At 41.7% G+C, this 16,022-nt stretch overlaps 1 protein-coding gene across 1 annotated transcript in view; it reads right to left on the reverse strand.

Moving 5' to 3' along the window:
• TMEM47 (transmembrane protein 47) overlaps nt 1-11,349 on the reverse strand; it is a 29,193-nt gene extending 17,844 nt beyond the window's left edge. The window contains exon 1 of the mRNA XM_006066999.4: nt 10,983-11,349. Coding sequence (XP_006067061.1) covers nt 10,983-11,208 — 226 coding nt within the window. The 5' untranslated portion in view covers nt 11,209-11,349. The remainder of the gene's footprint in view (nt 1-10,982) is intronic.
• Nucleotides 11,350-16,022: the final 4,673 nt, after the last annotated feature.

Here is a 16,022-nt window from a genome sequence, read left to right on the forward strand (position 1 = left end):
TAAGAGTATTTTGGCAAAACTGACACAGTGACACACTGGAGGCACTGGCCCTGCACCTACAAAAGTCAAGGCTTAGGATAAGTATGCACTTCCCTATGAGAGCTTTCTCTAAGAGAAAAAAAAAAAGGAAAAGGAAAAAATAATAAATAAATAAATATATATATATATATATATAAAATACACACACAATTTTATAATTTCCCTTGTAGTAAAAGAATAAAAATTGGGCAGTCCTTATATCATAACATCAAGTCCAACATTAATATGCAACTCAGGAATTAAATTCAAATCCTCTTTCAAGGTATTTTTATTAGCTGGTGCCAGAGCCTCCAATGTCTATAAATGCTTTAGTATTCTGCAGAATTGTGCTGACTTACTTAACAGTCTAATACATGAGACTGGCCTGAAACTGCTACTGCATTATGAAAATTCTATGGGCCACATTACAGCTGCCAAATTGGAGACTTCACATTCCCTTGGGGAATTCATGGTCAAAATTTACTTCCGATTTTCGGGAAACGCAAAATCTAAATGATGATACCTTTTCCACACTTTTTTGAGCCAAGGTCAGTGTACCACACCAGTGCCTAAAGCTTTCCTCCACCTGTCTTATTTCAAAACCTTTACCTCATCAAACACTGGTTAATTTATTTAATTCTGTAGGTATTATTTATATGCTAAGATGAGTTCTACATATGTAAATCCCTGAGCACACAACTGTCACTTCTTTAGCAAATTAGATATAATTAAAAAGTAATGAAGGAACAGATTTTTACCCTTATAAATTCAGCTCCCACAGCTGGACTGGGTAGTACTTCCCCAAGTGTATTCTAATGTTTTAATGCACGATTCTCACTATTCCTATAATTCTCAGCACAAAGTAAAATATTGATTTTAATAACTTTTATAGTTACATTCAAATTTGCCAGACAGGCACTTATATATTTACCTTTGAATTCTGCAGAAGAATATTAACCAAAATGGTATCTATAATTGCAATAAAAATCATTCCATCTTCAACCTAGAAGAGTATTCTCTCCTATGATCTTGACACTGCCTCACAAGTTATCCAAAAGTTCTCCCTAAAGTTTAGTCTGCATTTGGCAGATGAAATGGAAAACCAGAACCATTACTGAGGGACTTTAAACTTTGTTTTCTTGGCTAAGTCGCATCCTGACCTAAATCCGTCAGCATTGCATTAATTTTCCACTGTTCCATGAGATACAAAGGCAGCCAAAAGAAGAGTCTGGATTCTAACTTCAAAAATTAAAAGGACCATCTCTTTTCTCAAACAACTAATATCAAAACTAACATTCTTCATGTGCAAACAAATATTTATGGCCAATAACTATGTGTCTTTCATAAAATGACAGAGTTTAGACATTGTGCAGCGGGTTGCAGAAAGTTAAGTGGAACGTCAGAAAGAAGCACCTACTTTAAAACTCATGTTAATCAAGTTGGCAACAATATGATTTAAGTCTTACTCTTTAGGCCCATCTTTGGATTAAAAAAAATGGGTCAAAAGTAAAGTACCAACCTGATTTTAAACACATAAATGACCCCAAGTAACCATCAAAATACATAATACAACAATTCTAATGACCAAAGTACAGGTCAATTTTACTAACATTTTGGTGGTAATTCTGGTGGTCTAAGAGTGCCAAACAGGCTATCACTTTTCAATCTGTGACAGGTACGTTCAAGACTTTTGAGTTGTTTTGTGTTGATGCTTGATGAACACACATTCTTTTTTCTTTATAAAGGGGCACTTCAGCTCAGCTGCTTCACAGAATTTGGCAGAAATATGATTTATCTTCTAAACACTGTATCATATGGTGTTTTTTTCCCCCAAATAAAACCATTGTATACAGTGCTTAGCAAAAGCCCTACTATTAGAGTATGTTTCAGTATTTAGACAAAAAAGAAAGACACCATTACTGCTAATGAGTGCTGTTTCTTACCAAGTATTATATCAGAAAGCTTACATCTGCATTTGATGGTAACTAATATTAATGGGTACTAGTATTTCTCAATGGAGAGGGCACTGGCGACCCACTCCAGTACTCTTGCCTGGAAAACCCCATGGACAGAGGAGCCTGGTAGGCTGCAGTCCATGGGGTCCCGAAGAGTCAGACACGACTAAGCGACTTCACTTTCACTTTTCACTTTCATGCATTGGAGAAGGAAATGGCAACCCACTCCAGTGTTCTTGCCTGGAGAATCCCAGGGATGGCGGAGCCTGGTGGGCTGCCGTCTATGGGGTCACACAGAATCCGACACGACTGAAGTGACTTAGCAGCAGCAGCAGCAGTATTTCTCAACAGTAATTACTAATCATAGTACATAAACTTGTGATGTATTTGTTACATCAAAGATTGTTCCTTCTCCATTCTTTGGAAAAAACCTAAGAAAGTTACAATTTGAATAACTTCATTATTTGGAAAAACAACAAGAAGAAAATCCATGCCAAGACTAAGAGTGGGTGACCTGCCTCTAAGCAACTAAAAAGCTTTTGTGATGGGTTTAGTGTAGCTAATAATAATCAAAGAGCAGATGGATGACAGCCAGCCAGTCACCCACGATCAGTATTAAGACACCCCTAGGAAATATGGAGGGACAAGTTTGGCAAGCTAGTGCTCCCACCAGTTCCCTGTCAACAAGCTTCTTTAGATGAGGGCCCTTCTTTGTCCCCCTGCAAAAGGTGAATTTATATTTATTTTCTCCTTCATACTACTTCGTACATTTATACTATTTCATCAACTTGTTTAAAAGAAGCTGTTTGTTTCATTAATCACCTTGCTCTCACCACCAGAAAGACTGGTTGACTTTGTACCAGGACAAAGCCCACTCCCTGCTAGGAAATCAATGAATATGTTTCAACGAAGTTAACTCCTTGGATACATTAGAGGAGATAGGAAAGACCCTCCCTGGACATTTCTCTCTTTAAGTCACCTCTTAGTGCTAGGAATAGACTCCAGGTTGCGTTCACAAAGTACTATGCATGACAATGAACATTTGGTTTAAGGACCTTAAAACATGACAGAAAAATCCTTCGATGGAAATTTGAGTTCTTTCGTGGGTGTGCTTTTTCATGCATAGAGACTATGTGACTTGGGGTCCTAACTTCTATTTTGTATCATCGTTTTGCCTAACACATACATTTTATAAAGATAGAATCAATATATGTGACATTATCTTGAAAAAATGGCTCATTAAACTATCATTTAAAATCTCACAACAAAAAAAAAAAAATAAAAAAAAATAAAATCTCACAACAGTTAATAAGCTGTTAGAGACAAAATAATCTAGATATATTTTTTCCTGGTTTTCTGGGAACCATGGATGCTTCATTTTTGTTGGGGTTATTGTTTTATTAATGAGAGTCTTTGGTGCCAAAAGCAACACTACAATAGAACAGAAAATTGATGGTCTACTAATGTCTCAAAAATCCCAAACAAATATAGCAGCTAAAAAGGGTAAAGAAGGTGTCCTTGTCTAATTTTCAAGGGAGATGATCCAATACTTTGAAAAGACTGGTAAGATTTAACTGTCCATGACCTTTGACATGTGAGGATGAAATTCTGCTTAAGGAAAAATCTGTCACTTGATAAATAAGTGTATCTTTAAAAAAAATAAAACCAGAATGCAGTAATAAGTTGATCTAGTAAAATTTATTTGCATATAGTCAATTTAAGAAACCTGCATGGCTGGCTTCAAAAGGCTTTTTTGGAAGTGGTTTTCAACTTAAAATTAAGCAGTTGTTTTAAAGTAGACGATTGTGGAGAAATTTAAAGAAAAATAATTTTTTGTTGATTTTTAAGGACTAGCCACAGCAACTGTAAAATTTGATGATAAACAAATAAACATGATGATAATAAACATATATGAGTCTATTTGAAAACTCTTTAAATTCCATAGGAAAATGAAATCTTGGATGATAAATAATCCTGTAAAAAGTAGATACCTATTTCACAGTACTCCTTAACTTCTTCATCCAAAACTCCATATATGATGTGCTGTGTGTGCTAAGTCGCTTCAGTTGCGTTCGACCCTTTGTGACCCCATGGTCTGTAGCCCCCCAGGTTCCGCTGTCCATGGGATTCTCCAGGCAAGAATACTGGAATGGGTTGTCATTTCCACCTCCAGCGGATCTTCCTGATCCAGGGATCAAACCCACATCTCTTATGTATCCTACGTAGGCAGAAGGGTTCTTTACCGCTGGCGCCACCTGGGAAGCCCTTCCATACATGATGGTAGTCAACAAACCTTCACACACCTAGAGATAACTATCCGCAATATCATTGGAAATTTTGAAAACCCATCCTGCAAAAATACTACGGCTAAGTACAATCTCTCTGAGTCTTTAATATTTTGTCTCACCTCATATTTTTTATCTATGCAATAAATTCAATTGGGCAAGATTATTTAAAAATATCTTTTCTAGTCCAAATGTGCTATGATTCTGTGATTCAACATATGGGCAATTATCAAAAGTATCATGTTATTAAAATAATAAAAAAAACAAGCAAACAAAAAACCTCTGCAACTCTCATACCTTTCTAGCACTATAAAATTTAACTACTGTCTGGAATTTTTAACTTTTTAACATTGTAATGTTCATGTACAAACCATTTCATCAGACTCATACAAAACTTTCTAAAATGGCAAAAATTTTATCATGCAACATAAAGTATCAAATTAAGAAGCCAGATGGGGGCTCAGTGGTAAAGAATCAACTTGCCAATGCAGGAGACACGAGTTTGATCCCTGGGTCGGGACGATCCACTGGAGAAGGGAATGGCAACCCACTCCAGTTTTCTTGCCTGTAGAATTCAGTGGACAGAGGAGCTCGGTGGGCTACAGTCCTTGGGGTCACAAAGAGTCGGACATAACTGAGCATGCACACATGCATTCTCAATCAGTTTGATCCTTTTGAGACTATAAACCAAAAATGACTTAAGGTGTTTATATATAGACAGAGAAAAGCATTGTCTGTTTGTAGGCAATTTAGGTTCTTGAGTTCATTTCCTTCCAAATCCAGAGTAATCCCATACAAGTGACTAATCATTAAAGCCATGTGTTGGTTGAGGGCAGCTTTCACCCCAGCCAAACATTATTTATATAATTGATTCAAAGTTCTCAAAGAAAGGAGCTATGTAGTTGTCTTTGTTCTTCAGAGGCAATAAAGAAAGAAGGCAGATTTGTAGTTAAACTCTAGTGTCAGACTAGCAAACGTGGCCCAACAGCATTTCCTATCCTACTTGCTTTTCTACAATGTGACCTTGCCACTGCTCCATCAAGAAATAGAACCCAGTTCTCTTCCCCTGGAATCTGGGCTGTACATATGGCTCCTCTGATTTCCCAGGCTGGTTCTGAAAGAAGACTGGTTCTTTTCCAAACCTTGTTCTCAGGAAAACTACTCATCCTGTAAGAAGTCAACTATCCCTAGACCACCATGCTAGACAGGCCAGTCCCAGCTGAGTCCAGCCTCCCAGCCATTCCCACCAATGTGTCAAAGCTCGTGAAGCCATTTAGAAGAGGATCCTGCAGTTCTGCATGTTCTAGTTTCCAGCCATTCAAATCACCCTGGGCCCCAGCTCCAGACATCCAAGAGCAGAGACAAGCCATCCTCATCACACCCTATCTTAATTCCTGACCCACCAAAGTCATGGACATTATAAAATAAATGTTATTTGACACCACTAACTTTGGAGGTGGTTTGTTTTCCAGTTTTAATAACTGGAACACTCTTGGAAAAAACCTTTCTCTACCACTGATTGAGAACTTGGTAAATGTACAAAAATGCCTAGCCTTCTTGCCTGGAAAATTCAATGGACGGAGCAGCCTGGTTGGACACGACTGAGCCACTTCACTTTCACTTTCTCAATACTATATGGGGTAGCATTACCTACATTTCAAATTTATTCAATACTGGGAATAAGTGAGATGTCTGGCCTGGAATAGTACTGAATAAAAGGCAGATAGTAGGTAATAATTTTGTGATTAGGATCAACCAAGAGCACTGATAAATGCTGAGTAGTACCTTTCAAAATTTAAATTTGAGATGAACAACATACTTAATCATTCGGTGTGAAAAAAAAAAAAAGCTTACCACCTAAGGAAGAAAAATTCCTCAATTAATGAAAAAGAATATATCATTTTGGGTTTGCTTCTCTGAATATACAAAAAGGAAGAAATGCAACCCTAATGAGCAGGTATGTATGTATGTTTAATCTTCATGGCAAACCATGTGAAGATGTTAAGTAAGTTTTATGAGGTCATATGATTGGAAGTGGCCAAGTTCAGGGCAGTTTGAATCCAAAGCCTCCCTCGTGTATTCTTCACAACACTACTCTGCCCTCTTACAGGATTATGCTATAATTTAGGATAGTTCATACAAACATTGCTGTGATATTCAGGTTATATAATCCAGGGACTTATTTGGGAACAGTAGTCCATAGGGTCTCGAAGAGTCGGACATGACCTAGCAACTGAACACCACCACCACCAAGCCCACTTAGGGAAATGGTGGAGTACTAGATATATTAGTGAAAAGGATTGTTGTTGTGGCTGTTGTTTAGTCACTAAGTTGTGTCCGACTCTTTGTGACCCCATGGACTATAATACGCCAGGGTTCCCTGGCTTACTCACTATTAAACTTGAAAGTGATTCTTCAAATTTATTCCTGACAGCAGGCAAAATCTATTGCTTGAAATATGCTTTTGTTTGTTTTGGTTTGGTTTTGAAAAGTTTTATGAAAGGCCAGGCTTCTCACATATTCATCAAATCCCTTAGCTAACAAAGATTGATCTAAATGGCCCCCTGGAGATTACAATCATTCTATGATTGTGAGCAAAAGAGGAATTATATCTGCCCACAAATTAAAATGTCCTTTGTAAAAGTCAATCTGGGGAACTTCAGAATCTTAGGAGACCTTAAAAGAAAATCACCATGAGGATCTTGAAATGTTATACTTCGTTTTCTCTGGATTATTAAACAAGAAAGTTTCAATGCTAAGTGCTGCTCTTTGAATAATTTTCCATCAGTCTACACTGTATAGGTTAAATAAATTCTTTTGTTCTAGTTCTGTTCTTTTTTAGGAAGCCAGAATAGAGCATAACTGTCATGACCTCCCCAGCTTGCTGAGCTATTTGTAAACATGCATCAATATCAACTCATTTCAAGCAACAAGCTGAACCTTCCCTGAAGTAAATAATATTGTGAAGTTTTCCAAGGAAATTCAGTTTCCCAATTCAAGTATGGATTCAAAATATGCATAATGATACACATCTGAACTCAGAACCACTGTACCTCAAGTTTTCTAAGATTTGCAGGTGTTTAGACAGGTTTTCTTATAATGCCTTTTAAAGTGGATTTTTATATCAGTTTATTAAAAATGAGCTACATACAAAGCACTCTTAAAAGAACCCCTGTCAACTGAAAATAATAATACTCACCTGTTATTAGCATCAGAGCACTGCCATTTCAAAACTGCCAGTGACTCATGTTACAAATATAGCTATTTTTAGGACAGTGCATGGATGATGTTAACAATATTGTATGAAAAAGGCACTAACTATCTGATCAAGTATTTTGTGGACAGAAAGATAGATAATTGCCACTTGTTATATTCCAAAATTACTCTCAGTAAATTGTGTTCATTTGGCCATCTGCACATACTTGCATTTTGCTTAGTCAATAAGTAACACAGACATCAAAAAAGCAATCTGATTTATATGAAATAGCTATGTATTTATAAATTTTATAGAAGAAACATAAAATCACCCAAAGAGGTTATACAGCATGTTTGAAGTTAAGTTTAGGGTATCAGCATTCTGTATACACTGAGTAATCCTATTTGTACTAAGGATTTCTCTTGTAATTGCTATGGCTGTGAAACTCTATAAAAATTATATTCTAAAAAAAAAAGTTATCTAAATTAAATGTGACTAAACAAATGTCTAAAACATTACTATCATTTAAAAGAAATATTTAAGATGTATTAAAACACTGCCAAAATCAGAAGTGGGGAAAACCATCCTTAGAAATTCTGTGGCCGACAGCCATGTGAGGACTACCTATTCTAAACTTCCTAACAAACATACTTTATCTTTTTTCTTTTTTCTTTTCGTGTTTTCAATGTGAATGCCAGTCTATTAGCCATTTTCTCATTGGTCTTTTTGGGAAATTTATAGCTTAAAGATGAATGCCTGGGCAGTCCCCCATAAACAGAATTGGGACACCAGAGAAAAGCATTCCGGTTGACCGACACCAACTGGTTCATACTAGAAGTGCTGACGCAACCTTCAATACACCAGGACAAAAAAGGCATGGTTCTGCTTTTGCTTAAAACCATAAAACAGGTTATAAGCAGTAAACGACGCATATTTGGTACCAAAATTAAAAACGCACCTGTAAAAATAATGGCTGAGAGGAAAGTTTCTGTAAAAACTGGGCCTAAGTAGGGCACCCTGTCATCAGTAGAAACATGCCTGAAATTTCCCTTCTGTATTTACAAGCTTGCCTCTTCACGGCAGTTTTAATTCTAATTAAGACAAAGGTTTTTAATTAAGCCCTGAAGATGCTGGTAAAGGGCCTTCAGTAAAACTGTCCTTGGTGGTTCCTCCTGAGGTAATTCATTTCGAGAGACAATGAAGTGGATCTCTTAAAATCTTCAGAGAAGACATTGCCCTCCCTGCTTTCTGCTATTCAACACAGCAAACAGACTGAGAAAAGCTGCCTGCCCTTTGGAACGGGCAAGAAAAGAACTGCTCGTTTCACTTCAAGCTTCCCCCCTTGTTTCAGAATACTGGTGAACAGAAGCTTCAAGTCCACCAAACACTGTAAGAAAACAGACTTTGTAAAGTGGCGAGATGGAACAATTTTCCATATTGTGTTTCCTTTCCTCCTGCACCCTTCCCACCCACCACCATGGGGAGGAAAAACGAACTGCTACTACATAAAGCAAGTCAAGAACTTGTTTCAGATAGCCTCCAACCAAACCATCTCCACCACCCCCGTTCGCTTCTGAGGTGTACTTTTTTCCTAGGATAAAAACTATTTTCAGGAACGAAAAAAGAAATAAATGCTGGAGTATGAGTTTCTGCAAGAGGATAGAATAACGGGCTCAGAGGGGAAAAAAATCAGAAACTGTACCAGTCTCTGATTTTTACCTTGCAGAGTCCTATGATCACTATATTTGCATTAAGCTTGTGTCTCCCTATTTCCATGCTTAGAGAAGAAAAAAGCAGAGATAAATGGGTATGGAGGCAATTAAGGAAATTAGCAAACACTGCAGACGCTCAACAAACTCAGCTGTCTTCTCCCCATTCCCCACATTCCTGGTCGAGAGAAAAGGATATGGGCCTGAAAAGAAAATGAGAGTTGAAGCTCGTTTCTCTAACCTATCTGAAAAGTCTTTATGCAATAAGGGGGCTATTATTTCAGGAGACAGTGAGAAAGGGGCAAAAGATTCACGTTGCTAAGGAGACGTGCTGAAGCTGGCATTCCTACATAAATTTCCATTTCTACTGGAGTAGAGAAAGAAAAGATATTCTCTCCAAAGTTTATTTGGATCCCCTGGTTACTGAAGAAAGGCATTTTACCGATTTATTTTATCTTTAGTTGTAAACAACTAACCCTGAAAGAATTAAAAGACCTAAATGTTGACCTCCCGCTGCCAACCAGTCCCCTCCACAGTGAATTAAGCAACAAAGACAAAATCCTTCAATGGAAATTTTGAGGTAATATCAAAGAAAAAAGCCTTTTGTAAGTAAACACAATCAAATTTATGGAAGAAACTAAAGCAAGTGAACTAATTTCCCTTATAACAAGAAAAGAAAGACAAAAGTAAATCTGATTTTTGTGGCTTTTTTTTCCTATTTTAACTTGCCTAGAACTTGACACGTTTTCAGTAAAGCTTTATAAACAGTCCCAGAGAAGACATGAAAGTGTCACGAAGAAATTTAATGAGTTTCTCAGGGGTGCACGTGTAGGTGTGTAAAATAACAGCCAGGTCCTCTTTTATTCCCCTTTCTCTACACTGACACCAGCAGCTGAAGAATCAAGATTAGCAAGGAATAGCGGTTTGCAGGAAGAAATCCGAATTTTGGCAGATTTCTGCTAAGGGCGTAACTGGAGTGCAGGGGAAGGCAACCGGGGCTCAAGGAGAGAGTAAAGCAGTAAAGCCGCCCCCCTCCCCTGGGGACTACCTTCTCCATCCTCCACCCCATCCCTTTGCAGCTTCCAGTACTGCCTGAATAAGCTACAACTTTCCAGGCATCTTGTGAGTACCTCATGCAGAAGGGAAAGATCTGGAGGACAGAGAAGGCATTTGGAGTGGGAAAGAAGGAAGAGCAACTCTTAACCAAGGACCGTGTCACCAAAAAAGGAAAGGAAATTAAAGCCTGTCCCTCTCCCAACTTTCCACATCCCTCAAAAATTTAAGGAACTAAAATCCAAACCGAAACTCATCGGGGACAAGCCAGATCAAGAGGAGGACAACAGACAGAAACGCGGGCACCAAGAGGTAAACTCAGGCAAATTTCTCCTAGAGAGAGCAAAGTGGGGAAGGCAGAGAGCCCACAGCATCCCGGTGGAGTTGGGGCAATTTTACTTTTTTTTTTTTTAACGGGGGTGTGGAAGGCGTTGCATTTTCAACACAACCACACGGTTCTCGCCTGAAATGATAACAATTACCCAGAATAGCATACGTGTTACTCCAGAGCCGGAGGAATGGCCACGGAGGAGAGGGCGTGGGGCATCGCACTAGGTTCGGCGACCCGGACTGGGGAGAGGGGAGGGGTGGGGATCGGAGAGGTGGCTGGAGCCCGAGAATCCGCGAAGGGCCAGCATGAAGGGGACGGACTAGGGTCGGGGGACACAGAATAGGGGGTGGGAGGTAGAGGAGGTAGCCGTCCAGGCAGCGGGGCGCGGGGCGGTCCGGGGCGGGAGACAGGGGTCGCGGCGCGCCGGGCCCTCACCGCTGCTGAGCGTGGACTCGCAGTGCCAGATGTCCAAGCTGGCGGGTTTCCGGCAGGACTCCCACAGGGACAGGTAGTACTGGTGGTCGGCCGTGACCCAGGCCGGGCTCAGCACGGCCCCCAGATCCAGACACAGAGCCAGGAAGATGCACACCAGCCCGACCAGCTTCAGCGGGGTCAACACCGACACGCGCACCTCCTCCATGCCGCTGCCCGCCGAAGCCATGCCCCGGGCGCCGCAGCCGGCCCGCCCCGCGGGAGACGAGGACGCCTGGCGGGTCCGGAGAGCCGGGATCCTGACCTCCCACGGAGGGAAGCAGCCGAGCCGCCGCGCGCGCGGGGACTCGCTCCCTCGGAGCTCCGCGCGCTTCTCGCCGCGCCGCGAAGGTGGGTCTGTGGGACGGGCGGCCGGGGACCGGGTCGTAGACAGCCGCAGCGATGCCGATCCCGCCGCGGACCCTCGCAGCCGGCCCCGCGCCGCGTTCTGCCCGCGCCCGCTCCGCCCCGGCGCTGCCCGGCTCGCTCGCTCCGCCCCGGCCCCTCCCCGGCTGCGGGAGGCGGCGCCGAGCGGGGAGGGGCAGCGGTCAGCACCCAGACGGCGTCAGGCTTCAGCTCCGGCTCCCGGCTCCCCGCGCGAGAGGCTCGCGTCCGCCCCGCCCGTGCCCGGTGCGAGCAGAGCTGAACCCCTCTTTCTCGGCCCCGCGTGCGCGGTGCGCGCTCAGCGAGTCCTCTGTCCTCCTGTGCTGCGATCCCAGAGCCCAGTGCGATCCCTCCGCCCCCGAACCGCTGTGCCGGGCGATTCCTCGAAGCAGCGGGGCCCCGGCCCCGCCCCTGGCCGCGCTTGCTCCGGGGTCGCCTGGTTTCCCGCCCCCGCCCCCTCCCGTCACGTGGGTTTCCTTTTCTTAGGGAGCTGGGGTGGGTCCTTTTCTAGAAGGCGTCAGCTGTAGATTCCTAGGTTTCCTGGGATGTGGCCACTGGAGCCAAGGGAGGGTCTCTCAGGGATGTAACACGCCCCCTCCCGCCCCGCCAATTTCTCATCCCGGGGATTTGGAACATGGAGAAAAGTGACAAAAGTACTCTCTTTTCAAACTCAGGATGAACCTAGTCTTGGAGCAAGTCATCTCCCCCACCACCCCCCCAGTTTTCCCTATTTCCTAACTTTCCCCGCCAGCTTACCGGCGCTTCTATTCTCTGAGCTCGCCTATTTTCTCGCCCCCTAGGAAGGGCGCTCGCTCAGGGAACGAACGCAGGAGCTAAAATGGGAAGGAGAGCTTCCACAAAATGTGATGTAAACTTTACTTGCTTACCGGCTTCTGTGTTCTTCGCGGTTTGTCTAAAACCTTTATTCATTGGGCTTTACATTATGCCAAGTTGGATCTGAGTCTGTAAATGGCATTAACCTTTTCCTGTGTCCAGAAGACCTGGCCCGGGGCCTGGCATAGGAAAAGTAGGATATCTTTAAGTAATCAATCTATCCGCGTTTACTGTGTGCTTGAGGCTAAGGAGTCAATCCGGTTTGACTGGATTTTTAAGGAGACGCCCCCTCACCCGCCTCCCCACCTGAGGAATAGACTCACCTTGAATTTGCAATTCTGTAATTGATTGGTTCAGCTTGTAATGGTAGGTTATCTGTCTCTTGTATTTCTTTAACTACTTTCCCTTTTTCCTATAAAAGAAACAATTTATTGAATAGTTCTTAGGGGGTAGGGATGGTCCCAGATCTTTCGCTATATGGGAAAGTTGGGGAGAAACCCAAAAATACTGGTTAAGAAAGGAAGACTGGATATACAGAGTGAGGTAAGTCAGAGAAACACCAGTACAGTATATTAACGCATATATATGGAATTTAGAAAGACGAAGACAGCACAAGGGACACAGATGTAAAGAACAGACTTTTGATCTATGTGGGAGAAGGCAAGGGTGGGATAATTTGAGAGAATGGCATTGAAACATGTATATTACCGTATGTAAAATAGATGAGCAGTGCAAGTTCCATGCTTCAAGCAAGGCACTCAAAGCCAGTGCTCTGGGACAACCCAGAGGGATGGGGTGGGGAGGGAGGTGAGGAGGAGTTCAGGATGGAGGGACACATGTACACCCGTGGCTGATTCATGTCGATGTATGGCAAAAACAACCACAATACTGTAAAGTAATTAGCCTCCAATTAAAATCAATAACTTTTTTTAAAAAAATAGGAAGAATGGAAAAAATGCTTTCTCTCTTTTAATGAAACATCATCCTTTCCCACTGCAGGAGTTACTTTTTTATGGGCAACTGGGTTTTTGTTGTTTGCTGTTTTTATTTTATTTATTTATTTATTGGCCACACTGGGAGGCATATGGTATCTTAGTTCCCTGACCAGGAGTTGAACCCATGTACCCTGTATTGGAAACTCGGGAGTCTTAACCGCTGGATCACCAGGGAAACCAGGGAAGCCCTGACAGTTTCTTTTCTTCTTATCACATTCTTCCATAGAGCTGACTACATTTTGACTGAAGCAACAATTTGAATGTAAGAAACAGTTGCTGCTGCTGCTAAGTCACTTCAGTCATGTCCGACTCGGTGCGACCCCATAGCCGGCAGCCCACCAGGCTCCCCCATCAAATGGCTTAAGAATAAGAACCAATCCAATGTGAAATAAAAACCCATGGTTTTCTTACATTTGGAAATTAGAGAACTTGCAACTTCCCCCTACCTCTCTGTCATGATATTTACTGCCCTTAACCAAGAATGCTAGAGCACTCTGAGCCCCTTAACTTCTAACTTCCAACAGGCTTTTTGGCCTACTATCTTTCCAAGGAGATATAATCTTACATACTTAACCTTGAAAATAGTTCCTAATGGAACACTGAAAAATGAAAAAACAATGACGATTAATAGGGATGACCAGGCCTGGGATATCTTTCTATTCAGTTCAGTTCAGTCACTCAGTTGTGTCTGACACTTTTCAACTCTATGAACCTCAGTACACCAGGCCTCCCTGTCCATCACCAACTGCTGGAGTCCACCCAAACCCATGTCCATCTAGTCGGTGATGCCATCCAACCATCTCATCCTCTGTTTTCCCCTTCTCCTCCTGCCCTCAATCTTTCCAGCATCAGGGTCTTTTCAAATGAGTCAGCTCTCCGCATCAGGTAGCCAAAGTATTGGAGTTTCAGCTTCAACATCAGTCCCTCCAATGAACACCGAGGACTGATTTCCTTTAGGATGAACTGGTTGGATCTCCTTGCAGTCTAAGAGACTCTCAAGAGTTTTCTCCCAACACCACAGTTCAAAAGCATCAATTCTTCGGCACTCAGCTTTCTTCACAGTCCAACTCTCACATCCATACATGACTACGGGAAAAACCATAGCCTAGACTAGACAGACCTTTGTTGGCCAAGTCATGTCTCTGCTTTTTAATATGCTGTCTAGGTTTGTCATAACTTTCCTTCCAAGGAGCAAGTGTCTTTTAATTTCATGGCTACAACCACCATCTGTAGTGATTTTGGAGCCCAGAAAAATAAAGTCAGCCACTGTTTCCACTGTTTTTCCTTCTATTTGCCATGAAGTGATGGGACCGGATGCCATGATCTTAGTTTTCTGAATGTTGAGCTTTAAGCCAACTTTTTCACTCTCCTCTTTCACTTTCATCAAGAGGCTCGTTAGTTCCTCTTCACTTTCTGCCATAAGGGTGGTGTCATCTGCATATCTGAGGTTATTGATATTTCTCCCAGAAATCTTGACTCTAGCTTGTGCTTCCTCCAGCCCAGCGTTTCTCATGATGTACCCTGCATATAAGTTAAATAAGCAGGGTGACAATATACAGCCTTAATGTAGTCCTTTTCCTATTTGGAACCAGTCTGTTGTTTGTTCACAGGTTTAAAGTGTACATTTGAAAATAATATTTTTAAAAAGAAAATAATATTAAATGACCCAATCAAAAAATGGGCCAAAGAACTAAATAGACATTTCTCCAAAGAAGACATCCAGATGGCTAACAAACACATGAAAAGATGCTCAACATCACTCATTATCAGAGAAATGCAAATCAAAACCACTATGAGGTACCATTTCACACCAGTCAGAATGGCTGCGATCCAAAAGTCTACAAGTAATAAATGCTGGAGAGGGTGTGGAGAAAAGGGAACCCTCTTACACTGTTGGTGGGAATGCAAACTAGTACAGCCACTATGGAGAACAGTGTGGAGATTCCTTAAAAAACTGGAAATAGACCTGCCTTATGATCCAGCAATCCCACTGCTAGGCATACACACTGAGGAAACCAGAAGGGAAAGAGACACGAGTACCCCAATGTTCATCGCAGCACTGTTTATAATAGCCAGGACATGGAAGCAACCTAGATGTCCATCAGCAGATGAATGGATAAGAAAGCTGTGGTACATATACACAATGGAGTATTATTCAGCCATTAAAAAGAATACATTTGAATCAGTTCTAATGAGGTGGATGAAACTGGAGCCTATTATACAGAGTGAAGTAAGCCAGAAAGAAAAACCCCAATACAGTATACTAATGCATATATATGGAATTTAGAAAGATGGTAACAATAACCCTGTGTACGAGACAGCAAAAGAGACACTGATGTATAGAACAGTCTTATGGACTCTGTGGGAGAGGGAGAGGGTGGGAAGATTTGGGAGAATGGCATTGAAACATGTAAAATATCATGTATGAAATGAATTGCCAGTCCAGGTTCGATGCATGATACTGGATGCTTGGGGCTGGTGCACTGGGACGACCCAGAGGGATGGAATGGGGAGGGAGGAGGGAGGAGGGTTCAGGATGGGGAACACATGTATACCTGTGGCGGATTCATTTTGATATTTGGCAAAACTAATACAGTTATGTAAAGTTTAAAAATAAAATAAAATTTAAAAAATAAAAAATAAAAAAAAAAATATTTCTTGACTATGCTGTCAAAGTTACCTTTTTTCCTCCAAGTTCTATCACTTTCCCTTTGTAGATTCCATTCCCAGTCAGCCAATATTTTTCTTTATCTTTGTTCCATCTAATTTGGGCTTTCTTCTTTCTCTACCC

The sequence above is a fragment of the Bubalus bubalis genome, chromosome X, assembly GCF_019923935.1.
Source record: "Bubalus bubalis isolate 160015118507 breed Murrah chromosome X, NDDB_SH_1, whole genome shotgun sequence".
In the NCBI taxonomy this organism is placed as follows: Eukaryota; Metazoa; Chordata; class Mammalia; order Artiodactyla; family Bovidae; genus Bubalus; species Bubalus bubalis.